The sequence below is a fragment of the Sapajus apella genome, unplaced genomic scaffold (assembly GCF_009761245.1).
Source record: "Sapajus apella isolate SASKATOON/1434 unplaced genomic scaffold, GSC_monkey_1.0 scaffold86, whole genome shotgun sequence".
Lineage (NCBI taxonomy): Eukaryota > Metazoa > Chordata > Mammalia > Primates > Cebidae > Sapajus > Sapajus apella.
Genome location: NW_022437026.1, coordinates 129,319 through 156,611, shown reverse-complemented (window position 1 = coordinate 156,611; position 27,293 = coordinate 129,319). Strand labels below are relative to the sequence as shown.

At 36.7% G+C, this 27,293-nt stretch overlaps 1 protein-coding gene and 1 pseudogene across 1 annotated transcript; both read right to left on the bottom strand.

Annotated features, from left to right (window-relative positions):
• Positions 1–3,500: 3,500 nt before the first annotated feature.
• On the bottom strand, positions 3,501–9,692 carry LOC116534141 (taste receptor type 2 member 50). The gene has a single exon (XM_032254312.1). It carries the CDS (start codon positions 6,366–6,368, stop codon positions 5,469–5,471), a length of 900 nt encoding a protein of 299 aa, XP_032110203.1. The 5' UTR covers positions 6,369–9,692; the 3' UTR covers positions 3,501–5,468.
• Positions 9,693–12,317: 2,625 nt separating this feature from the next.
• Positions 12,318–18,380, bottom strand: LOC116534142 (annotated as a pseudogene).
• Between the last annotated feature and the right edge of the window lie 8,913 nt (positions 18,381–27,293).

Sequence of the window (27,293 nt, the reverse complement as noted above, 5' to 3'; positions counted from 1 at the left end):
TTCAGAAAGTGATTTATTTAGGCAGGGAGAGAAAAAGTGAAAGAGAGAGAGAGCAGCTCCTATGATGTCATGGAACGGGATCCAGAAATGGAGTCCGCACCATGTGGGGGAAGGGGACTAATTCCCGCCCCATTCAAATTTTCTGTCCTATGAAAGGGGTTCCTTTAAACTTCCACTGGAGTGACTGATCTTTGATTTGTTTCCCCCGGTACATGAAAGCCAAAGACCTCTAGTCTACCGGATGGAGACATGGGTGGAGGTATGGCGCTGGGACATTCTTGCAAAACTATGCCCCCTGTGGACACGGGCAGAGAATACATTCCCTCAGTACCGCCCAGCAGATAAAGATAAAATCAGGAGCAAGCAGCATCCTGAAATGTAAATAAACTATGTTCAATGCTGCTGATAGAGCATGCAACATGAAGACTAACCATTGGCAACACACATTCACTGGTGGTCAGATTCAGTGAAATGGTGACAAAAGTCTTATTGAAATGGATTCATAGGTCAATAGTTGAAAAGGCTTCATACTTTGCTAAATAATTATAAACCAAGACGGGAAAAGAGTTGAATAAAGCTGATTCCCGAGGTAGGCTTTTGATGTTGAAAATCAAAAACCCTCAGCCAGTTCTCAGGACTGAGCCAGCTCAGAGAAGCAGAGTTTAATGACTGAAGGGAATCTTAAGGTCTCTTGAAGGACATTGAAAATTCACTGCAAGAATACTCAGGCTGTATCACATGTTGCTTTCTCAAAGACCTGTAGCTATTCCCCAGATATCAGTCCTCAGAGAAAAAGACACACATCCATATTACCTGAAAGACTTTTAAGTTTGGAGCCTGAACTAACATAATACCTGGTCCACGGAATAAAGATGTAAGCTTTTACTTTGGGTTTTTTTGTTTTGTTTGTTTTGTTTTGTTTTTTGAGGCAGTGTCTCACTCTATCACCCAGGTTGGAGTGCAATGGTGTGATCTCGGCTCACTGCAACCTCCACCTCATGGATAAGGTGGTTCTCATGCCTCAGCTTCCCAAATATCTGGGATTATAGGTGCATGCCACCAGGCCCGGATTTTTTTTGCATTTTTAGTAGAGGCGGGGTTTCACCATGTTGGCCAGGCTGATCTCGAAGTCCTGATCTCAAGTGATCTGAACACCTAGGCCTCCCAACGTGCTGAGATTGCAGGTGTAAGCCACTGTGCCTGGCCATTTTCAGGTTTTTGTTTGTTTCTTTTTAGAGACAAGATCTTGCTTGGTTACCCAGGCTGGAATGCAATGACAGGATCATAGCTTACTGGAAACTCGAATTTCTGGGCTAAAGCAATCCTCCTGCCCGAGTCTTCTGGGTAGCTGTAACTACAGGCACACACTACCACAAACAGCTAATTTTTTTCCCTTCATACAGACATATACTTGCTATATTGCCTAGGCTGTTCTGAAGCTCTTGGCCTCAAGTGACCTTCCCACTTTGGCCTCCTAAATTATTTGGATTACAGGTATGAGCCACTTTAACAAGACTGGAGTATGAGTTTTTGAAGGTCAGATAATATATAGTGCTTTGGCTTATGTCCAACCAAAAGGGGATCTAATGGATTTATCATAGTTACCTCTTCCTGAAAGTGTAATTGAAATCGAAAGGTTCAACCACTGGCAGGACTCTCATGTTGCTTCCTGACCTGTATGCCAAGGGACACTGTAAGCAAGAGCAAGGGGAGGCTTCTGAAACTCTACTCTCCTGGCAATAACATGAATAAAACATAACTGCGTTCTCTAGGAAACAGAATTGGTCACTGCCATAACAAAAAACTCAAAAGTTCCAGGGGATGGTGGTCCATTTTATATCTTTATTCAGTTAACCTAACTGGCCCCTGTCAAAACCAGATGGATTATAGGATGAATGCACATTAGCATAAACTTAAGTCATACTTGCACATTTGCTCTAGGACGTGATACCTCACTGAGCAGAATGTGGTTTCCAACACTTTGTATGTGGCTTTTGATTTGGTGAGTGCTTTTTAATCTACACCCATCGTGGGGGGAAATCAAAACAATTTGCATTGGTGTGGCAAAAACAAGAACACTACTTCACTGTTTTATGTTAGGGCTACGTCACTTCTACTTTCAGTTTACTTGACATTTTGCAAAACATCATGTTAATTCAATATATTAATAATGTTACATAAATTGGTACCCATAAGCAGGAAGTGGCAAGTTCCTTAAGTATAGTAAAATACTGTAACATTGAACAGAAGTAAAATACTGGAAGAAGAGAGATAAACCTCAGCAGATTCAAAGACCTACAACGTAGGTGAGGTTTTCAGGGGTCCAATGCTTTTAGTTCTTTTGTCAAAACATCCTTTTTAAAGTAAATGTCATGTTGCCCTATATATATTTCCTATCACCAGAAGGGAAGCACAGTGTTTTGGGGACCTACTGGGGTTTTGGAGTCAGCACATTCTACATTTGAGGATATTTCTCCGACTTACTGAAGGAGTTTGCAAAGGCTACTTGTCTCAAGTGGAACCCAGAACAAAAAAGGAGTCTACAGCAGATATAGGGTCTGACCCAAGCTGATAGTGCCAGATGATGCAGTACAATTCAAAGCTGCCACGGCATGCATAGCAGACATTATAGGCCTCTCTGCATGTCTCTCACAAGCCCATAGGAGAGGGGAGAGCAAACTCCTAGGGAATCAGTGCAAGGCCATTCCTTCTCCAGCAGAGGATACCTTCTGTTTGCAAAACAAAACGTCAAGCGCAGAAGATTAATACAAGCATAAAGCCCCTCTAAGCATAGGTGCTTCTAAGTATGGCCCTGTGCAACTGTGAAAGTCATATGCCCACAAAGCCAGCCATGATTAGAGGTCATAATCAAATCTGAGTGGCACAAGGGGTGGGCGCTATTGTACACAAATACATGTGCTTACTCAGATTATCTTGACTGTCTTCTCTTCTCTTGGTCAGCATCTTGTTTGATCCAGATCACCCTTCCATTTGGGACTTGAATGGATCACCATTCTGTGGGCATGAGACCTGACTCTCATAACCACCACCAAGGGACTGGAGCCTGATGGAAGGCAGAACAGCAGAGTTGAGAATTCTGCCTCAGGTACACGCCGGTCAATGGGAAATCAAAGATGGAAGACAGCTGAGCAGATTCATTCTCCCTCCTCTCTCTCTTCCATGGACTAATGCTGACTGTAGCTCCCCCTTGCAGCCCTTCTGGAAAAGTACTAGGAGTCAAGTGTATGCATCTGATGACCACCATGCTGTCTCTCTCACCTCATTGTGAAGTGGTCATCAGCAGAGTCATATCATACATCACAACACATAATTTCACACCCACTCTTAACTCAATTTCCACACGTCCCGGCCGTTGCTGCCCTGGGCTTACCTTCCAAATAAACGTCATCACTTTAATATCAGACATTGGCTCTAGTTCTAACTTATAAGGCTGCGAAGTTCATGAGATGTATAATCAATATTTTTGCATGCTTCTGTCAGTTTATAATATGGCAATTTGAATGTTTATTTAGAAAGGGTGTTAAAATATTATATAAACATTATATTTTACTAAGGTAGTTGGCTTTTTTAATGAAATGCCATTTTGTTTATAGAGTAACCAGCTAGAAATATCAGAATACAAATATATTACTCACAATTGAAAAATTATATGCAAATATACAAAAATCTTTTATATGTATATGCTTTTTAAAAAGCATATGAATTTATATGCATTTTAAAATGTATCACAGTATGTACCATCTGATTGATGTTCCACCTTATCTTCCCATCACACACCTAATGTGTCTTCCTCAGGGCTACATTACAGTGGTATTTCCCTTACGATCATAGAATAGCCACAATTTTGCTCCCCTAGAATTGCTTCTTCTTAGATAATCCTGTAACCTCAAGTTGAAACCAGAAAAGAAAAATTCATGTAACTTTAAATTTTGTGATGAAGTTTCACTTTCATTGGTTTACCACTCCAGTATAGTTAGTTCACTTCTCTATTCACCAATTTATTTGTTCATCAAAATATTTTTGAATACCTATTCTATGTGGTGCCTTTTAGGTCCTGAGACTCAACAGCAAGCAAGATCTGTAGGATCTCTGCTTTTATGGTGCTTACATTGTACCAGGAAAGATATATGATAAGCAAACAAATAACCAGATCAGATGTAGAGATGATTTATCCCAAGGTTTAGATAACACTGTTAAAATTTCATAACCCCAAGAATTGATACAGTCTGTAGAATTTACTTGTTTAATGATGTTATATGATTTCTTCCTATAATAAAACTTGCTATTGCTGAGTATATCAACACACTTTCTCTCATTGCATTATTTGCAATAAGATTATAATAAAACAAATGTTTAAGACATTCTCTATCATTAATACATAGATTTCATGGATGCCGTTTTAACATTTGCAAAAAGTGTAATTCAAATGATTTTTTATAATTTCTACACTTTTTATATGGAGTATTTTTAAGATAGGAAAGAGTCAAGTTTTTTTTGTGTGTGTGAAGTTTAAACGGAATTTCAAGTATCGAAGACAGAGGAGATAATTGGCAATTCAGTGGCTCTGAGGTGCTTTAGAAAAAAAAAACCTAAAATGCTTGATATCACATCCCAACTACAAAAAAGGTTTTCTTTAACTCAAAAACTAGAAGAAATGACTTTTCTAACTGTATGCTGAGACTTATGACAGCACTGAAAAGGTCATCATTGTGTTTCTTTCTTCATTCCTATTATAGAAATGACTTTTTCCTCAATGGTTCACATATTTGTATTAAATCTAATATTCCTCAGTACTGTTTATGGTAGACATATACAAAATGTGTTCTAAATATATTTGTAACCCTTCAGTGTTATTCTGCCCATCTTTATCTAACAACATATTGTCTTTAAACTAAACATTAAATTAGAATTCATGATGGAATGAAAACTACTCCAAAGATAAAACCTCATTATTGATTTAGAATTGAGCGTCCTTACTATTAAAAAAATTAGATCTTTAAGCACACTGTGGTACATAGGTGTGGTACAAACCACAGTGTAAAAGAGCAATGATTTTCTGAGATATGGTATCAGTTCTTAACAATTATAAAGATAATAAATTTTCAAATGAAATATGATAAAGTGAAATACATATGGCTTCATGGCTTTGAGGAATTTCTGACTATATTTTCTATAATTTGGCAGCTTGTGAAAATATGATTATGTTATTGTCAATACCTTTTAAGTGTTTCATATACACATACAAACACATATACAGATACTTTTTAGACTAGCTTTAGGTAAAAGACTTCTATGTAAGCTTTCAGAAATTACTCCAATACATACACTACCAAAAATCCAGTAGAAAGTATAAAATGTTCCAGACACTATCAGTTTGTTTTCTCCTAGAAGACACACAAAATGTCCAACTTATGAATCTAGAGAGTTCGTAGTTTCAGTTCTTTTACTCAGCACCTAACATGACATAAAATCAAAAGAAATGTGTGTTTTAACTTCTTGCTTCTCCAAATTAGGATGAATGAGTCAAATGAAAGATATATATATCCAAAAGTCTTGCCAACCATGAGAACTGTTTCATTCTCCAGCTTCCTAGGACTCCAAATTGAAATGATTAGGAATAGAAAGGAAATGACCCACAACAAGAGGAAGGAGATCACAGTTTGTAAAGCTTTTATGTGGATCTTGGTGCTAAGATCTTGAGATCCTTTGCCGTGGAGCTGCATCCTCTTGAGATGTTTACACAGTGAACAGATTAGCATCAGAAAAGACATCAGGGACAGAGCAAAGGGTATGAAGCTCCATAGAGTAGTTACAGTCATATATGAAAGGTGTATTACATTCCTCAGTTTGATCTTCCCAGTCATGTTTCCTTCATATTCTTCTGTCCACATACTCTCATCCATGTTTACCACAAGAAGATGACAAACCAAAAATAACAAAGCCCCCAAAAGTATCACCAGAATGACACTGTTAAGTCTCCTTTTCAGGTGAAGAAAAATAAGGTTGGAGAAACTGGCAATCTTGAGCAAATAAAATATGCTGAGGCTGGTAGCAAGCCACATGCTGAAATGGTTTGTTACTACCCAGGCATTATAAGAAGCAATTCTTAATTCTACACTATAAAAAGCTGGATTCAACACAGTTAAATACCAGTTTAGTAATAAAGTCCAGAGCAAACCAACTCTGGAGACTGCTAGAGCAGTGAGAATTTGGTCAGCTGAGGAGATCTTTTTTTTCTTGACCCAGTCAATGAAATTTACCAGTGCTATGAAGCCATTGGCAAAATTTCCAAGAACAAATAAAATCAATATTAGAATTGAAAAAAAAATGAGTAGAAAAGTTATCATGTCTGAATAGAAAAAAAGAAAGAAAATCCAAGCCTAATATCACTGGTTGTGATTTCTTTAATACCCTGACCTTAAATTTTATGTCCACCTGATTTCTGAATGTGCAGTAACATTCTTTTTACTTTTAAATACTCTGACCAATGTCAAATAAGAAAGCACCAGCTAATGCTAATGGATGAGTTTGTTTTTGTCTTTATGGAAAACATTCTTATTTTCAAAATAGCTTAAATTAACTCCTTCATTCAATGTCCATTCCGGTGACAGGCTTGAATTATTCGTAATGAAGTTGAAGTGAAACCTAAATATTCATTTGCCAGCATGCAAATAAAGACATATTCCCTTTCAATGTTTTGCAATGTTTTCCTTGTTTAACCTATATATAATTTGTGTTCAGCAACTTCAGTTGTTAGATAGGTAAATTTTACCACCCAGTCCATAGTTCATACAGTAAATGTCTAAATTCTTTAAGATAACTTAGTCATAACTAGGATCATCACCATAATGGCTTTACTATTTATGCTAGATTTAAACAGACAGAATCCAAACTTATAAATCAAAATCATCCTTTTCTGGGAATCAGAAGAAGACTAATACAACTTAATATCTGGTTGCTGCTAACTGACACTTTTGTAAGAATTTATTGTTACTATGCTCATAAATAAATACACACATGTTAAAATTCACTTTGGGTGGCTGGAAACATATTAAATATTAGGAAAAGTTATAAATTGTAACTCTAACCTTTTGGAAGGCCAAAAGTTTTCATTGGAACAGGCTGAAGGTAGCCACCTCATTTACATTAGCATAAGAAAGAAATAGAAACAATAAAAGGCTTTCCCAGTTTAAGTCTGTTTACCTCACATTCCTTTTCTCTACTCTAATGGTTTACTCATGTAAATTTGGTGCTGAATGGTCCTCTCAGGGGGAAATCAAAGGCGAACTACTGGCTAATAGTGTTTACTCTAGGCCCCAAATCTAAAGGTTTTATCAATCGTAAAACCACTCTTTTAACCATGTTAATTATCTGCAAGTGTGTTAACTAGAAACCTCCGTTGTAATATTTAATATTTTGCCAGCCACCCCAAGTGAATTTTAACACACACACACATACACACACACAGAGAGAGAGAGAGACAGAGAGAGAGAGAGAGAGAGAGAGAGAGATCTACTCTCACACCCCTAAGGGATAGAAGGAATTATTTTCTTATGCTTTCCAAAGTGAGATATAAGTTTCCTGGAGGGCATCCACATAAAATTAGTCCTATTTTCCATTGAGGGTTTTAGAACCCCACCAAAAAAAAAAGATAAAACATCAAATATTTCTCTCATGCTTAAGAATGTGGTAAACTTCCTCTTAAGTCTAATTAATGTTTAAGTATTTATTATTTAATTAAATTGTTCAACAATTTTGTACATATTCCTGACTACCACACCCTTTGACACAATAATCTTGCAGTATCCTCCCACCACAAGCAGAGTGATTACCTATACCCTGGACTCATGGCTTACTCATAAACTTTCTCCAATGAACAGAAAATTGGGAGACTTCACACAGATGTTAGGGATGGCTTCCACATTGGAGCTTCCTGCTCTTTTCCACTGACCATGAGATTATCACCTGGCTAGTAAACTGTTCTCAGGATGAGGATAAAAAACTCATGAAGTCAGTTTGCCTTTGCCTAATCCAGCCTGGATTGGCCAAACTCTAGATGCAGAACTTGGCCCATCTCAAGTCACCAGAGCCATCCACCAAACTCAGCTTAGAAAAACTGAATACAAAGATATACGAGATAAAAATATCTAATGTAGTTTTGTAGGGATTTCTTTAGTTGAAAAACCTAACTGACATAGGTACTATGCTAAAACAAGAGTGTGGGGAAATATGTTCACCCATGTTTTGTCAGGAATTCAGGAGCCAAAGGAAAAATAGATGAGGAGTGGCAAAGTTTTGTCATGTGAGTGAGGTAGATAAATAAAGGTAGTAGAAAATCTTTGGAAAGATCTGTGTGCTGCAGGTAGCATCATCTCAAATTTCCTCATGTTGCAGAAATAAAGTTCCTACTTCAACCCTCGTGGAGTTGTACATAAATGTCTACATCGTGAATTTTTTGTAAGGTATATAATGAGCAGAACAATTAATAATCTTTATGGAACACTTCTCCAGTTAATAATTTTTAAACACAATTATAATGCACACTTAGAAATGGGTGAAAACAAAAATGGTAAACACAGCAATGTATCATAAACACTCATGCAACCATGATGCAGGGCAAAACATGTCACATTGCAAATAGGCTAGGTCTGCCTCCACTGTTCTCTAAACCCCTACACCCTTCTTCACATATACTGAGGAAAGCAATAGCCATAAATTAGGATGATCATTTTCTTCATTTTCTTTATACATTAACAACTAGATATGCAACCCTAAATGCTATAGCATGGTTTTGCCTGCTTTAAACCATATATAGGTGTAGTGCTGTATGTTCATGTTCATAGCTTCTTAGACTCAACTTTGTGTTTCTAAAATTAGTCAGATGGATGCATGTTTATGTGATTCATTTCTCTTCACTTCTTTATATCATTCCATTGTATAGATGTATTATGATAATTAATTCATCCTTAGTTGATATATATTTGGGGGTTTTGTTTTTTGAACAGTTATGAATAATTCCAGTATGACCATTTTTCACATATTATTTGATTCATTACCTTGGGATATATACCTAGGAAGGGAATTAGAGGTTCATCAAATATGGCTTTTGAATTCTCTTCACAGACATAGAAAATTTCAAATATAAATTCACTAAATTTTCTTTTTTTTTTACCTTTAGAGCCTATATATAGCTATTTCTCTATATCTTATTAATTATATATTTAACCCAATAAGACACCATCATTTTATACAGTCAAAATTTATTTAGCACTATATATGTATTTACCACTTCTATTATTTTTTATTCCTTCATGCATGTTCAGCTTTATATTTTTAGTAATTTTCCTTTTATCTAAAAAATATTCTTTTGAATTTTTATTTATTAAAGTCTGCTATGGTTTTGAAGCACACAGAAGACGATTGCATTGACTGCATTAAATTTTAGCCTCGATTTTGTCTGTTATAAATCAGATTGTCATTTAGACCTTTATTCCTTTATACATAATCTTTTTCCTCTACCTGCTTTGTAGATTTTCTATTGGTCTTTGATATTTTGTGACATATGTATCTTAACTGGTTTTAGTTATCTTGTCAGAGGTTTAATGGCTTTTAAAAATATATGAATGCTCAAAATAGCCAAAGTTATCCTGAGCAAAAAGAACAAAACTGGAGAAATCATATTACCTGGCTTCAAATTATACTACAAAGCTATAGTAACCAAAACAGAATGGTACTGGCATAAAAAACAGACACATAGAGCAGTGAAACAAAATAGAGAACCAACAAACAAATCCACACCTATAGTAAACTCATTTTTGACAAAGGTGCCAAGAACATACACTAGGGAAAGGACAGTCTGTTCACAAAATGGTGCTAGGAAAACAGGGTATCCACGTGTAGAAAAAAGAAACTAGATGCCTATTTATCAACATACCCAAAAATCAAATCAAGGAGGCTGCAAAGATTCAGTGATGTTTGAGGAGTGATGGTGTTTAGTGTTGATTTCTGAGAAAGAGCATTTCAAAAAGAAGGGACACAAGTATGAAGCCCCTGAGGCAATTCTTGGACTAGCATGGGATGAGCCAGGCATTTTAGAACAGACAGGTAAGCAAAATCAGATCACTCAAATGATTATAGGACTTTATAAGGCTTTTGGTCTTACTCTGAATGAGATGAGAAATCACTGAAAAATCTGGAGCAGAAAAATTGCATGATCAAATTTGCATTTCAACAGATTTTCTCCAGCTGCTACCTTGAGAATACATAGGGATACGTGGAGAACTGGAAAAAATAATTAGGAGTTGATGGCAATTATCCTGGCAAGATAATGTAGTAGTTTAAACAAGTGTGGCAGAAGTGATGACAAGGGATTAGATTCTTTGTTTTTGAAGATAGAGTCTATAAAATTTGCTGAGATGAGATGTGAAAGAGAAAATATTGACTCCATGTTTTTTGTCTAAGAATCTGAAAGTCTAAAGTGCTCATTAACAGAAGGAAAGACTGTAGGAAAAACGGATTTGGGGATGGAAAGGAAGATGAATAATTTGGTTTGGACAAGTTAGTTCAAGTTCTTGTTAGACATTCAAATGAAGATGTCAAGTAGGCTATTAAAGAAAGGATTCCGGAGACCAGGGTTGGGTCTGAGCTAAAGGATTAAATGTTGACATCATCAGCATGCAGAAAGTAAAGCCATGACCAGATGAACTCACCTAAAAAGTAAGACTACAAAGAGATAGAAAAACATTAATTTAGACCCTTATTTCATACCATACACAAAAATTAACTCATAATTAATTGATCATAGAGCAAAAACTTAAGAACTATGAATACTGAGATACTGAGACACCAACTGTACCAAATGCAAGAAACCAAAATCGGTTAATCAACCATTCTTCTATGTATTTCTTTGCTTAGATCATTATGTCTATAATGATGATCACCTGCCTATCAATTTCTATATTGCCATTTTAAACTAAACTAAATACTAAGTTACTATCACTCTGAATAGGTAGAAACTCAAGTGAAAACATTATTGATCCTCCCACCTTCTCCCTAGATTTTTGGTCATGTTATTTTTAAATATAACTGACATTTGAAGAAAAAAGGTTTACATAATTAGATATGTAAACAGATGTACATAAATAAATTATATATATGAACACATACGAATAATCAGCCTTATTTGTCTCTGTTGAACCATTTGGCTACATTATCAGTAAGGAGGCTACATAAGATCACCAGCAAAACCAGCATGACTGTTTAAAGTCTGAAGATTTGAGACCTTAGACAGTGTGATATTTTCAGTTTAGAGACAAGAGGAAGAACTAACAAAGGAGACCGAGAAGTGGTGTCCAGTGGACAAGGATAAAATCAGGAGAGGGCAAAATCCTGGAATGCAAGTGAACTATGGTCAATGCTGCTGACAGAGCATGCAACATGTAGACTAACCACTGGCAACACACACTCATTGGTGATCTTACGAATGTCAGGTTTAATGAAATGGTGACAACAGCCTTATTGAAATGGTTTGATAGGCTAATAGTTGAAGAGGCTTCATACTTGGCTAAATAATTATAAACCAAGAGGGGAAAAGAGTTGAATAAATCTGATTCCTGAGGTCAGCTTTTGTTGTTGAAAATTAAAAACGCTCAGTCAATTCTGAGGACAGCCAATTCAGAAAAGCAGAGTTCAATGACTGAAGAGAATCCTAAGATTTCTTAAGAAAGAAATTGAAAATTCACTGCAAGAATTCTCAGGCTGTATCATATATTGCTTTCTCAAAGACCTGTAGCTATTCCCCAGATAACAGTCCTCAGAGAAAAAGACATACATCTATAATATTTGAGACTTTTAAGTTTGGAGCCTGAAATAGTATTAATATCTGGGTACCCAAAAAGACACAGTGGTTCATGGGATAAGGTGGGAAGTTTTTACTTTGCTTTTAGGTTGTTTTTGGTTTTTGTTTGTTTGTTTGTTTGAGTCAGAGTCTCCCTCTGTCATCCAGCCTGGAGTAGTTCAATCATGTGATCTCTGCTCACTGCAACTTCCACCTCCCAGGTACAGTGATTCTCATGCCTCAGCCTCCCGAGTAGCTGAAATTACAGATGCACACCACCACACCTGGCTACTTTTTGTATTTTTAATAGACGCAGGTTTCACCATGTAGGCCAAGCTGATTTCAAACTCCTGACCTCAAGTGATCCGACCACCTTGGCCTCCCAAAGTTCTGGGATTACAGGCATGAGCCAGTGCACAGCCCTTTTTGGGGTTTTGTTTGTTGTTTTTGTTTGTTTCTTTTTAAAGACAAGATCTTGCTTAGTTGCCCAGGCTGAAGTGCAATGACACTGTCATAGCTCCCTGCAAGCTTGAATTCCTGGGCTAAAGCAATCCTCCTGCCTGAGCCTTCTGGGTAGCTGTAACTACAGGCACACACTACCACAAGCAGCTAATTTGAGCCACCTCAACAGAACTGGAGTATGAGTTTTTGAAGGTCAGACGATACATAGAGCTTTGGCTCATGTCCAATTCAAAGGGGGATCTAAGGGGTTTATCATTACCTCTTCCTGAAAGTGTAATTGAAATCAAAAGGTTCAACCACTGGCAGGACTCTCACATTGCTTCCTGGCCTGTATAACAAGGGACATTATTGTAAGCAGGACCAAGGGGAGGCTTCTGAAACTCTACTCTCCTGGCAATAACATGAATAAAATATAATAACTGCGTTCTCTAGGAAACAGAATTGGTCACTGTCACAACAAAAAACTCAAAAGTTCCAGGGGATGGTGGTCCATTTTTTTATCTTTATTCAGTTAACCTAACTGGCCCCTGTCAAAACCACATGGATTACAGGATGAATGCACATTAGCATAAACCTTAAGTCATACTTTCACATTTGCTCTAGGCTGTGATATCTCACTGAGCAGAGTGTGGTTTCTAGAACTTTGTATGTGGCTTTCGATTTGTTGCTTTTTAATCTACACTCATCGTGGGGGAAAATCAAAACAATTTGCTTTGGTGTGGCAAAAACGAGAACACTGCTTCACTCTTTTATGTCAGGGCTATGTCACTTCTACTTTCAGTTTACTTGACATTTTGCAAAACATCATGTTAATTCAATATATTAATAATGTTACATAAATTGGTACCCATAAGCAGGAAGTGGCAAGTTCCTTAAGTATAGTAAAATACTGTAACATTGAACAGAAGTAAAATACTGGAAGAAGAGAGATAAACCTCAGCAGATTCAAAGACCTATTGCATAGATGAGGTTTTTAGGGGTTCAATGCTTCTGGTCCTTTTGTCAAACATCCTTCTTAAAATAAATAGCATGTTGCGCTATATACATTTCCTGTCACTAAAAGGGAAACACAGTGTTTTGGGGGCCTATTGGGGTTTCAGAGTCAACATATTCCACATTTGAGGATGTTTCTCTGACTCACTTAAGGAGTTTGCAAATGCTATTTGTCTCAAGTGGAACCCAGAGCAAAGAAGGGGTCTGCAGCAGATATAGGGTCTGACCCAAGCTTCTCATTCATTGTGCCAGATGATGCAGCAGAATTCAAAGCTACTACAGGCATGCATAGCAGGCAGTATAGGAATCTGTGAATGTCTCTCACGAGCCCATCCTTCTGTCTGAAAAACAAAACAGCAAGTGCAGAAGACCAATCCAAGCATAAAGCCCCTCTAGGCATAAGCACTTCTAAACACAAGACGCTGTGCAACTGTGAAAGTCAGATGCCCACAAAGCCAGCCATAATTCTAGGGCATGAGCATATCTGAGTGGCTCAAAGGGTGGGCGGTATTGCACACGAACATGTGCTTCCTCAGATTATTTTAACTGTCTTCTCTTCTCCTGGTCAGCACCTTGCTTGATGCACATCATCCTTCCATTTGGGACTTGAATGAACCAAACTGTGGGCATGAGCTCTGACTTTCATAACCACCACCAAGGGACTGGATGATGCAAAGTAAAACAGTAGAGATGGTAGTTATGCCTCAGGTAAACCCTGGCCATTGGGAAATCAATGACAGAAGACTGCTGAGCAAATACAGTCTCCCTCCCCTCTCTCTTCCATGGACTAATGCTGGCTCTGTTTCCCCTTGTAGCCCCTCTGGAAAAGTACTGGAAGCAAAGTGCATGCATCTGATGAACACCATGCTGTCTCTCTCACATCACTGGGAAGTGGTCATCAGCAGGGTCATATCACGCATCACAATACATAGTTTCACATCCACTCTTGCCTCAATTTCCACATGTCCCAGCCATTGCTACCCTGGGCTTACCTTCCAAATGAATGTCATCACTTCAATATTAGACATTGGCTCTAGTTCTAGACTTCTAAGGCTATGATGTTCATCAGTTGTATAATTATTATTTATGCATTTTTCTGTGGGTTTATAATATGGTAATTCAGTTATGCATTTAGAAAGGGTATTAAAAATATTATATAAAAATACATTTTAATAAGGTACTTGGTAACTAACTCAGTTTTTTAATGAAATGCCATTTTTGTTTATATCATATCCAGCTAGAAATATCACAATAGAATATCACAATAGAATTACTCACAATTGAAAAATTATATGCAAATATACAAAAATCTTTTATATTTATATGCTTTTTAAAATGTATCACAGTAGGTACCATCTGATTGATGTTTCATCTTATCTTCCCATCGCACATCTAATATGGATTCATCAGGGCTATATTACGGTGGTATTTCCCTTATGATCATAGAATAGCCACACTTTTACTCTGAGAAATGCTTCTTCTTAGATAATGCTGTCATCTTAGGTTGAAACCAGAAAAGAAAAATTCATGCTACTTTAGATTTTGTGATGAAGTTTCATTTTCATTGGTTTACCACTCCCATATAGTTCATTGACTCCTATTCGCCAATTTATTTGTTCATCAAAATATTTTTGAATACCTATTTTATGTGGTGTCTTTTAGGTCCTGGGAGTCAACAGTAAGCAAAATCTGTAGGATCTCGCTTTTATGGTGCTTACATTGTACCAGAAAGATATATGATAAACAATGAAATAACTAAGTCAGATGTAGAGATGATCTATCCCAAGGTTTAGATAACATTGTAAAAATTTCATAACCCCAAGAATTTGTAATACAGTCTGTAGAATTTACTTGTTTAATGATGGTATACATTTTCTTCCTATAATAGAACTTGCTATTACTGTTGTCAACACAATTTCTGTCATTGGATATTTACAACTGGATTATAATGAAACATATTTGTTTTCTATCATTAATACATAGATTTCATAGATGCCATTTTAACACTTGCAAAAAAATTAAAGAAAATAATTTTCATAATTTCTATACTATTTTTACATAGAGTATTTTTTTAAGGTAGGGAAGATTCAAGTTCTTTTATGTGAAGTTTAAAAATAATTTCAAGAATGGAAGACAGAGGAGATAACTGGCAATTCAGGGGCTCTGAGATGGTTTAGAAAAGAAACCTCTGAAATATTTGACATCAGATCTCAACTTCAAAAAAGGTTTTAACTCGGAAACTTTAAGAAATGACTTTTCTAACTCTATGTTATGACTTATGACAGCACTGAAGAGGTCATCATCGCGTTTCTTCCTTCATCCTTGTTATAGAAATGACTTTTTTCTCAACTGCTCCCACACTTGTATTAAATTTAATATTCTTCAGTATTGTTTATGGTAGACATATACAAAATGTATTCTAAATATATTTGTCACTCTTCAGTATTATTCTGTCCATCTTTTTTAATAATAACTGTTGACTTAAACTAAACATAAAATTAGACTTCATGATGGAATAAAAACTACACCAAAGATAAAACCTCATTATTGATTTAGAATTGAGTGTCCTTATTATCAAAAAGATTACATGTTTAAGCACACTGAAGTACATATGTGTGGTACAAATTATAGTGGAAAAGAGCAATGATTTTCTGAGATAAGGTGTCACTTTTTAAAATTATGAAGATAATATTTTTTTCAAGTAAAGCATCGTATGAAATGTATATGTGAAATACACATGGATTCAGGTTTTGAGAAATTTCTTACTATATTTTTCATAATTTGGCAGCTTCTGAAAATATGATTAAGATTATATTATTGTCAATGTCTTTTAAGTGTTTCATATACCCATACACACACATATATAGATGCTTTTTCTAGGCTAACTTTATGTAAAACACTTTTCTAGGTATGCTTTCAGAAATTACTCAAACACATACATTACAGAAAATCCAGTAGGAAGTATAAAATGTTCCAGACACTATCAGTTTGTATTCTCCCACAAGACACACACGATGTCCTACTTGTGAATCTGGAGAGTTTAGAGTTTTAGGTCTTTCACTCAGCATCTAATCTGACATAAAATGAAAAGAAAGATGTCTTTTAGCTTCTTGCTTCTCCAAATTAGGATGAATGAGTCAAATGAAAGATATATGTTTCCAACAGCCTGCAAACCATGACAACTGGTGCATTCTCCAGCTTCCTAGGACTCCAAGCCAAAATGATTAGGAATAGAAAGGAAATGACCCATAACAAGAGGAAGGAGATCACAGTTTGCAAAGCCTTTATGTGGACCTTGATGCTGGGATCTTGATCTCCTTTGCCATGGAGCTGCATCCTCTTGAGATGTTTACACAGAGAACAGATTAGCATCAGAAAAGATATCAGGGACAGAGTAAAGGGTATGAAGCTGCATAGGGTAGTCACAGTCATACATGAAAGGTGTGCTGCATTCCCCAACTTGATCTTCCCAGTCATGTTTCCTTCATGTTCTTCTGTCCACATACTCTCATCCATGTTTACCACAAGAAGATGACAAACCAAAAACGACAAAGCCCCCAACAATATCACCAGAATGACACTGTTAAGTCTCCATTTCAGGTGAAGAAAAATAAGGTTGGAGAAAGTGGCAATCTTGGGCAAATAAAATATGCTGAGGCTAGTAGCAAGCCACATGCAGAAATAGTTAGTTACTACCCAGGCATTTTAAGAAGCAATTCTTAATTCCACGTTATAAAAAGCTGGATTCAACACAGCTGAATACCAATGTAATAATAAAACCCAGAGCAAACCAACTCTGGAGACTGCTAGGGCAGTGAGAATTTGGTTAGCTGAGGAGATCTTCATTCTCTTGACCCAGTCAATGAAATTTACCGGTGCTATGAAGCAACTGGCAAAATTTCCAAGAACAAATAAAATCAATATTAGAATTGAAAATAAAGTGGGTAGAAAAGCTATCATGTGTGAATAGAAAAACAGAAAGGAAATGCAAGCCTAATATCACAGGTTGTGGTTTCTTTAACAACCTGACCTTAAATTTTATGTGCACCTGATTTCTGAATGTGCAGTAACATTATTTTTACTTTTAAAGCTGTGACCAATGTCAAACAAGAAAGCAACAGCTGATGTTAATGGATGAATTTGTTTTTGTCTTTATGGAAAACATTCTTAATTTCAAAACAGCTCAAATTAACTCATTCATTCAATGTCCATTCTGGTGATAGGCTTGAATTATTCATAATGAAGTTGAAGTCAAACCTAAATGTTCATTTGCCAGCATGCAAATAAAGACATATTATCTTTCAATGTTTTGCAGTGTTTTCCTTGTTTAACCTATACATAATTTGTGTTCAGCAACTTCAGTTGTTAGATAGGGAAATTTTACCATAGTTCATACAGTAAATGGCTAAGTTCTTTAAAAGAACTTAGACATAATTAGGATCATCATCATAATGAATTTGCTGTTTATGCTAGATTTAAACAGACTGACCCAACCTTTTAAATCAAAATCATCCAAAGTTTTCTTGGGAACCACAAGAAGACCAATATAATTAAAATCTCATTGCTTCTAACAAATACTTTTCTATCAGTTTATTGTTCCCATGCTCATAAATAAATACACAGACACAAGCACCCACAGAGACAGAGAGAGAAAAGAGAGAAACACACCCCTAAAGGGTGGGAGGAATTATTTTCTTATACTTTCCAAAATGCAAAATAAGTTTCCTGGAGGTCATCCATATGAAATTAGTCCTATTTTCCTACTGAAGGTTTTCAGACCCTAAAAAAAATAAGTATCAAACATCAAACATACCTCTCATGCTTAAGCATTTGGTAAACTTACTCTCAGTTCTACTTAACGTTTAAGTATTTATTATTTAATTAAAATGTTCAACAATTTTGTAAAGATTCCTGAGTACCACACCCTTTGACATATAATCTTGCAGTATCCTCCCACCACAAGCCGGATGATTACTTATCCCCTGGGCTCAGAGCTCCCTCACATAACTTTCTTTGATGAAGAAAAAATTGGTAGACTTCACAGAGATTTGAGATTCTTTCTACATTGGAATTTCTTGCTCTTTTCCATTGACCATGAGATTATCACCTGGCTAGTACACTGTTCCTAGAATGAGAATGAAAACAAACGGAGTCAGTTTGCCTCTGCCTGATCCAGCCTAAATTGGCCAAACTCTTTAACTAGCTACAAGATGCAGAACTTGGCCCATCTCAAGTCACCAGAGCCATCCACCAAACTCAGTTTAGAGAAACTTCATCCAAAGATACATGAGATTAAAAAAATCTAACATAGTTTTGTAGGGATTTCTTTAGTAGAAAAACCTAACTAACACAGGTACTATGCTAAAGCAAGAGTGTGCGGAAATATGTTCACCCATGTTTCATCAGAAATTCAGGAGCCAAAAGAAAAGCAGATGGAGAATGGCAAAGTTTTGCCATGTGAGTTAGATAATTAAAGGTAGTAAAAAAACTTTGGAAAGATCTGCATTCTGTGATAGCTTCATCTCAAATTTCTACAAGTTGCAACTAAAATAAAGTTCCTACATCAACTCTTTTAGAATTGTATAAAAATGTATGTAAATAATGAATTTTTTGCAAGGTATATAATGAGCATAGCAATTAATCATCTTTTTGGAACATTTCTCCAGTTAATAATTTTTAAACATAATTATAATGCACACTTAGAAATGGGTGAAGACAAAAATGGTAAACACAGAAATGTATCATAAACACTAATGCAACCATCATGCAGGGCAAAATATGCATGTTACATTGCAAATAGCCTACGTCTACCTCCATGCCATTCTCCAAGGCCCTACACCTTTCTTCACATATCCTGAGGAAAGCAATAGCCGTAACTTAGGATGATCATTTCCTTGATTTTCTATATACATTAACAACTAGGTAGGCAACCCTAAACTCTATAGCATGGTTTTGCCTGCTTTAAACTGTATGTAGGCATAGTCCTGTATGTTCACATTCATGGTTTCTTGGACTCAACTTTATATTGCTGAAATTTAGTCACATAGCATGTTTACGTGATTTATTTCTTTTCATTTCTCCATATTGTTCGATTGATAAATATATTGTAATGATTCATTCATCCTTAGTTATATATTTAGGGAGGCTATTTTTTGAACAATTATGAATAAGTCTAGTATGATCATTCTTTTATATATCATTTGATTCATTTCCTTTAGATATATACCTAGGAAGAGAATCACAGGATCATCAAATATGGCTTTCAAATTCTTTTCACAGACATAGAAAATTCCAAATATACAATAACTAAATTTTGTTTTTTATACCTTTACTTAGAGTCTATATATAGCTATTTCTATATATCTTATTAATTATATATTTAACCCAATAAGTCACCATAATTTTACACAGTCAAAATTTATTTAGAATTATGCACATATTTACCGCTTCCATTATTTTTTATTTCTTTGTGCATGTTCAGCTTTATATTTTTAGTAATTTTCCTTTCATCTAAAAAATATTCTTTTGAATTTCTATTTATTAAAGTCTGCTATGGTTTTGAAACACACTGAAGACATGATACCATTGAATTCTAGCTTCAATTTTGTCCGTTGAAAATCAGATTTTCATTTAGACAGTTATTCCTTTATACATAATCTTTTTCCTCTACCTAGTTCGCAGATTTGTGCCATTTCTATCTTAATGGTTCTAGTTATCTTGTCTGAGGTTTAACAGCATCTAAAAAAATATGGATGGCTCAGAATAGCCAGAGTTATCCTGAGCAAGAAAATAAAACTGAAGGGATCACATTACCTGGCTTCAAATTATACTACAGATCTATAGTAACCAAAACAGCATGGTACTGGCATAAAAACAGACACATAGAGCAGTGAAACAGAATAGAGAATCTGGACACAAATTCACACCTATAGTGAACTCATTTTTGACAAAGGTGCCAAGAACATACACTGAGGAAAGGACAGTCTCTTCACTACATGGTGCTGGGAAAACCAGATATCCATATGCAGAAAAAATGAAACTAGACTCCTATTTATCACAATATAAAAAATCAAATCAAGGAGGCCTCAGTGATTCAGTGATGTTTGAGGAGTGGTAGTGTTTAGTGTTAATTCCTGAGAAAGAACATTCTGAAAAGAAGAGACACAAGTATGAAGTCCCTGAGGCAATTCTTGGTATATTCAAGAAATGACACAAAGGCCAGTGTTGCTAACATGGGATGAGCCAGGCATTTTAGGACAGATAAGGCAGACAAAATCAGATTATTCAAATGAAATTAGGACTTTGTAAGGATTTTGGCCTTACTTTGAATGAGAAGAGAAGCCACTGTAAAATCTAGAGCAAAAGAATGGCATGATCAAATTTGCATCTTCATAGGCAGTCTCTGGCTGCTACCTTGAGAATACCTCAGGAGAAAATGATGTGCAGAACTAGAAAGAATAATTAGGAGTTGACGGCAATTACCTTGGCTAGGTATAACAGCAGTTTGGATAAGTATGTCAGAAATGATGACAAAGAGTTGGATTCTGTATGTTTTTGAAGGTAGAGCCAACAGAATTTGCTGATGCCTTAGGATGAGTTGTTAAAGAGAATAAATGTTAACTTCATGTTTTTGGTCTAAGCATCTGAAAGTCTCAAGTGCTCATGAATAGAGGAGGGAAAGACTATAGAAGAAACAACTTTGGGGACTGGAGGGAAGATCAGTATTTTGATTTGGACATGTTAGTTCAAGTTCTTGTTAGAAATCCTAATGAAGATGTCAAGTGGTTTCTTAGAGAAAGGATTCCAGAGACCAGGGTTGAGGTCTGAGCTGAAGGATTAAATACTGGCATCAACAGCACACAGAAAGTAACTAAGGCTATGACTAGATGAACTTACCTAAGGAGTGGGCATAAAAACAGAAGGATAAAAACGTAAGTTTAGACCATTATTTCATATCATACACAAAAATTAACTCATAATTAGTTGATCATAAAGCAAACATAAAAACAGATTACTGAGATACTGAGACATTAACTGTACCAAATGCAATAAGTCAAAAATGGGTTAATCAATCATCATCCTATCTGTATATTTCCTTACTTAGATAATTTTGTCTATAATGATAATCCCCTACCTATCAATTCATAAATACCTACATTGCTATTTTAAATAAAACTGATTTAGCTACCTGGTCACCATCACACTGATTTAGCAGAACTTCAAGTAAAAACATTAATGATCCTCCCACCTTCTCCATAGATTTTCAGTATTGTTATTTTTAAATTAACTTCGACATTTGAATAAAAAGGTGTATATAATGTGATATATGTAAATATATGTATATAAATAAATAATATGTATGAATAATAACCCTTAATCCTCTCTGTTGAACCATTTGGCTATATTATCTGTAAGGAGACTGCAAGAGATCACCAACAAAACAGGTATAATTGATTAGAGATTGAAGAATTTAGACCGTGAGCAGTCTGATTGATATTTTTGGTTTTCACACAAGAGGAAGAACTAGCAAAGGAGACTGAGAAGTTGTGCCCAATGAGCAAGGATAAAATCAGGAGAGGACAGCATCCTGAAATGCAAATCAACTGTGTTCAATGCTGCTGATGGAGCATGCAACATGAAGACTAACCATTGGCAACACACACTCACCAGTGATCTTGCAAACGTCAGATTTAATGGAGTGGTGACAGTAACAACCTCATTGAAATGGGTTAACAGACCAATATTTGAAGAGGTTGTGTACTTTCCTAAATAATTATTAACCAAGAGGAAAACAGAGTTGAAAAAGCTGATTCCTGAGGTCAGCCTTTGATGTTGAAAATCAAAATCCCTCGGCCAGTTCTCAGAACTGGGCCAATTCAGAGAAGCAGAGTTCATGATTGAAGGAAAGCTTAAGGGCCCTCTGTAAATGACACTGAAGTTTCACCAGAAGAATACTCAGGAAATATTCACTTGATGCTTTCTAAAAAAACTGTAGCCATTTCCTAGAAAACAGAACCCATAGAAAAGGACATATATCCATACTCTCAGAATTTTAAGTGTGGGGCCTCAACTAACACTAATAATATTTGAGTACTAAAAATGACACTGTATTTCGAGGGTTTCCACCAAGAGAGCCAAATAGGAACAGCCCCAGAGCACAGTTCTCAGAGAGCACAAGGCAGAAGGTGAGTGATTTCCACATTTCCAACCAAGGTACCACGTTCATCTCAATGGGACTGGTTGGATAGTAAGTATAGCCCAAAGAGGGCAAACCAAGGCAGGGTGGGGTGCGGCCTCACCTGGGAAGTGCGACTGGCTGGAGGACCCCCCTCCTATCCAACGGAGCCATCAGGGACTTTTCTAGCCACTCCAGGACTCCAGTTCAGATAATGTGCTTCTCCCATGGTCTTTACAGCCCACAGACCAGGAGATTCCCACTGGGCTGACAAGCATCACAAGTTTCCAGCACAAATCTGAGCAGCCGTTTCAGCTGGCTTTTTCAGCACAAATCTGGGTAGTCATATTGGCTGACACCTGGAACGCTTGTGAGACACAGCCTCCCACTCCCCTGAAGAAAGGGGAGCTGAAGGCAGGAAGACAAGTGATCTGGCTTGGTGGGTCCCACCTCCACAAAGACCAGCAAACTGAAACCCTCTGGCTTGAGAGTTTAGCAGCCAGCACAGCAGTTTGAGCTCAACCTAGGGGCTCGGTGCAGGGAAGAGCATCAGCCATTGCCAAGGCATTTCTAATCTTACCAGTGTAAACAAAAGCATGAGGAAGTTTACACAGCAGCTGGACGGAGCCCACAGTAGCTCAGTAGTGCCTCTGCAGCAGAATGTGACTAGACTCCCTCCTTGCTGGGTAGGGCATCTTTGAAAAAAACAGCAGCAGCACTTCATGGACTTAGAAATAAAACCCCAAATTCTTGGGACAAAGCACCTGGGAAAATGGGCAGTTGTGAGCTCCTCTGCAGCAGACTTAAACGTCCCTGCCCAGCAACTCTAAAGGGAGCAACAGAGCTCCCAGCACAGCACTTGAGCTCTAATAAGGGACAGACTGCCTCCTCAAACTGCTCCGTGAGCCCCGTATATCCAAAAGACACCTCATACAGGAGAGCTCTGGCTGACATTTGGCAGGTACCTTTCTGGATGAAACTACCAGAGGAAAGAACAGGCAGAAATTCTTGCTGTTCTGCAGCCCCCATGGGTGATTCCCAGGCAAGCACGGTCTGGAGTGGACCTCCAGCAGTCCCGCAGCAGAGGGGCCTGACCGTTAGAAGGAAAACTAAAAAAAGAGAAAGAAATATCTTCAACATGAACAGAAAGAATGTCCACTCAGAGATCCCAACAAAAAGTCACCAACTTCAAAGATCAAATGTGGATAAATCCAGGAATATGGGAAGAAACCAGCCCAAAAAATATGAAATCACCAAAAACCAGAATACCTCTCCTACTCCAAGGGATCACAACTCCTCACCAGCAAGGGAACAAACTAGATGGAGAATGAGTTTGACAAATTGACAGAAGCAGGCTTCAGAAGGTGCGTAATAACAAACTTCTCTGAGCTAAAGGAGCATGTTCTAACCCACCGCAAAGATATTAAGAACCTTGAAAAAAAGGTTAGACAAAATGCTAACTAGAATAACCAGCATAGAGAAGAACAAAAATGACTTGACAGAGCTGAAAAATAAAGCATGAAAACTTCAGGATGCATATGCAAGTTTCAATAGCCAAATCAATCAAGCAGAAGAAAGGATATCAGAGATTGAAGATCTCTCAATGAAATAAAATGAGAAGGCAAGATTAGAGAAAAAAGAATGAAAAGAAATGAACAAAGCCTCCAAGAAATATGGGATTATGTGAGAAGACCTAATCTATGTTTGATTGGTGTACCTGAATGTGATGGGGAGAATTAATCCAAGCTGGAAAACACTTTTCAAGATATTATCCAGGAGAACTTCCCCAACCTAGCAAGGCAGGCCAACATTCAAACCCAGGAAATACGGAGAACACCATGAAGATATTCCTCAAGAAGAGCAACCCAAGGCACATAATCATTAAAATTGGTTAAATGAAGGGTTAGAATGAAGGAAAAAATGCTAAGGGCAGCCAGAGAGAAAGGTCGAGTTACCCACAAAGGGAAGCCCATCAGACTCACAGCAGATCTCTTGGCAGAAACCCTACAATCCAAAAGTGAGTGGGGGCCAACATTCAACATCCTTAAAGAAAAGAACTTTCAATTCAGAATTTCAAATCCAGTCAAACTAAGCTTCATAAGCAAGCAATTGCCGAGACAAGCAATTGCTGAGAGCTTTTGTCACCACCAGGCCTGCCTTACAAGAGCTCCTGAAGGAAGCACTAAATATGGAAAAGAACAACTAGTACCAGCCACTACAAAAACTGACCAAATGGTAAAGACCGTTGACACAATGAAGAAACTACATTAACTAATGAGCAAAACAACCGGCTGGTATCAAAATGGCATGATCAAATTCACACATAAAAATTCTAACCTTAAATGTAAAGGGGCTAAATGCCCCAATCAAGACACAGACTGGCAAATTGGATAAAAAGTCAAGACCCATCACTGTGCTCTATTCAGGAGACCCATCTCACATGCAAAGACACACATAGACTCAAAATAAAGGGATGGAAGATTAACCAAGCAAATGGAGAGCAAAAAAATAAGCAGGGGTTGCAATTCTAGTCTCTGATTAAACAGATCTTAAACCAACAAAGATCAAAAGAGACAAAGAAGGGCATTACATAATGGTAAAAGGATCAATGCAACAAGAATAGCTAACTATCCTAAATATATATGCACCCAATGTAGGAGCTCCCAGATACATAAAGCAAGTTCTTAATGACCTATAAAGAGATTTAGATTCCCACACAATAATAGTGGGAGACTTTAACACTCCACTGTCAATATTAGACAGATCAATGAGACAGAAAATTAACAAGGATATCCAGGACTTGAACGCAGATCTAGACTGAACGGACCTAATAGACATCTACAGAACTCTTCACTCCAAATCCACAGAATATACATTCTTCTTAGCACCACATTGCACTTATTCTAAAATTGACCACATAATTGGAAGTAAATCACTCTTCAGCAAACGTAAAAGAATGGAAATCATAACAACCAGGATCTCAGACCAGAGTGCAATCAAATTAGAACTCAAGACTAAGGACCACACTCAAAACCACACAACTACATGGCAACTGAACATCCTGTTCCTGAATGACTACTAGATAAATAATGAAATGAAGGCATAAATAAAGATATTCTTTGAAACCAATGAGAACAAAGACACAATGTACCAGAATCTCTGGGATACATTTAAAGCAGTGTCTAGAGGGAAATTTATATCACCAAATGCCCACATGAGAAGTGAGGAAAGATCTAAAATCAACACACTATCATCGCAGTTAAAAAAACTAGAGAAGCAAGATCAAACAAATTCAAAAGCTAGCAGAAGACAAGAAATAACTAAGATCAGAGCAGAAATGAAGGAAATAGAGACACAAAAAAACTTTAAAAAATCAATAAATCCAGGAGCTAATTTTTTGTAAAGATCAACAAAATAGACAGCTAGCCAGGCTAATAAAAAAGAAAAGAGAGAAGAATTGAATAGATGCAGTAAAAATGATAAAGGGGATATCACCACTGATTCCAGAGAAATACAAACTACCACCAGAGATTATTACAAACAACTCTATGCACACAAACCAGTAAATCTAGAAGAAATTGATAAATTCCTGGACACTTACATCCTCCCAAGATAAACCAGGAAGAAGTTGAATCCCTGAATAGACCAAAAACAAGGGCTGAAGGTGAGGCAGCAATTAATATCCTAGCAACCAAAAAAAATCCAGGATCAGATGGGTTCACAGCCAAATTCTACCAGATGTACAAAGAGGAGCTAGTACCAATCCTTCTGAAACTATTCCAAGCAATACCAAAAAAGGGAATTCTCCCTAACTCATTTTAAGAGACCAACATCATCCTAATACCAAAACCTGACAGAGACACAACAAAAAGAGAAAATTTCAGGCCAATATCTATGATGAACATCAATGCAAAAATCTTCAATTAAATACTGGCAAACCAAATGCAACAGCACATCAAAAAGCTTATCCATCACGATCCAGCAGGCTTCATCCGGGGATGCAAGTCTGGTTCAAGAAAAACAAATCTATAAATGTAATCCATCACATAAACAGAAACAAAGACAAAAACCACATGATTATCTCAAGAGATGCAAAGAAGGCCTTTGACAAAATTCAAGAGCCCTTTATGCTAAAAACTCTCAGTAAACTAGGTATTGATAGAACATATCTTAATAAAAGCTGTTTACAACAAATCCATAGCCAATATCATATTGAATGGGCAAAAACTGGAAGCATCCCCTTCGAAAACTGACACTAGACAAGGGTGCTCTATCTCACCATTCCTATTCAACATAGTATTGGAAGTTCTGGCCAGAGCAATCAAGCAAGGAAAAAGAAATAAAGGGTATTCAATTAGGAAAACAGGAAGTCAAATTGTCTCTATTTTCAGACAATATGATTGTATATTTAGAAGATCCCATCGTCTCAGCCCAAAATCTCCTTAAACTGATAAGCAACTTCAGCAAAGTCTCAGGATACAAAATCAATGTGCAAAAATCACATGCATTCCTATACACTAATAACAGACAGAGAGCCAAATTATGAGTGAACTCCCATTCACAATTGCTACAAAGAGAATAAAATACCTAGGAATATAACTAACAAAGGATGTGAAGGACTTCTTCAAGGAGAACTACAAACCACTGCTCAAGGACATAAGAGAGGACACAAACAGATGGAAAAACATTCCATGCTCATGGTTAAGAACATTAATATCATGAAAATGACCATACTGCCCAAAGTAATTTATAGATTGAACACTATCCCCATCAACCTACCATTGACCTTCTTCACATAACTGGGGG

Excerpts from the sequence above, each read along its gene's own strand:
- LOC116534141 (XM_032254312.1), bottom strand. The coding sequence starts at position 6,368 with ATGATAACTTTTCTACTCATTTTTTTTTCAATTCTAATATTGATTTTA.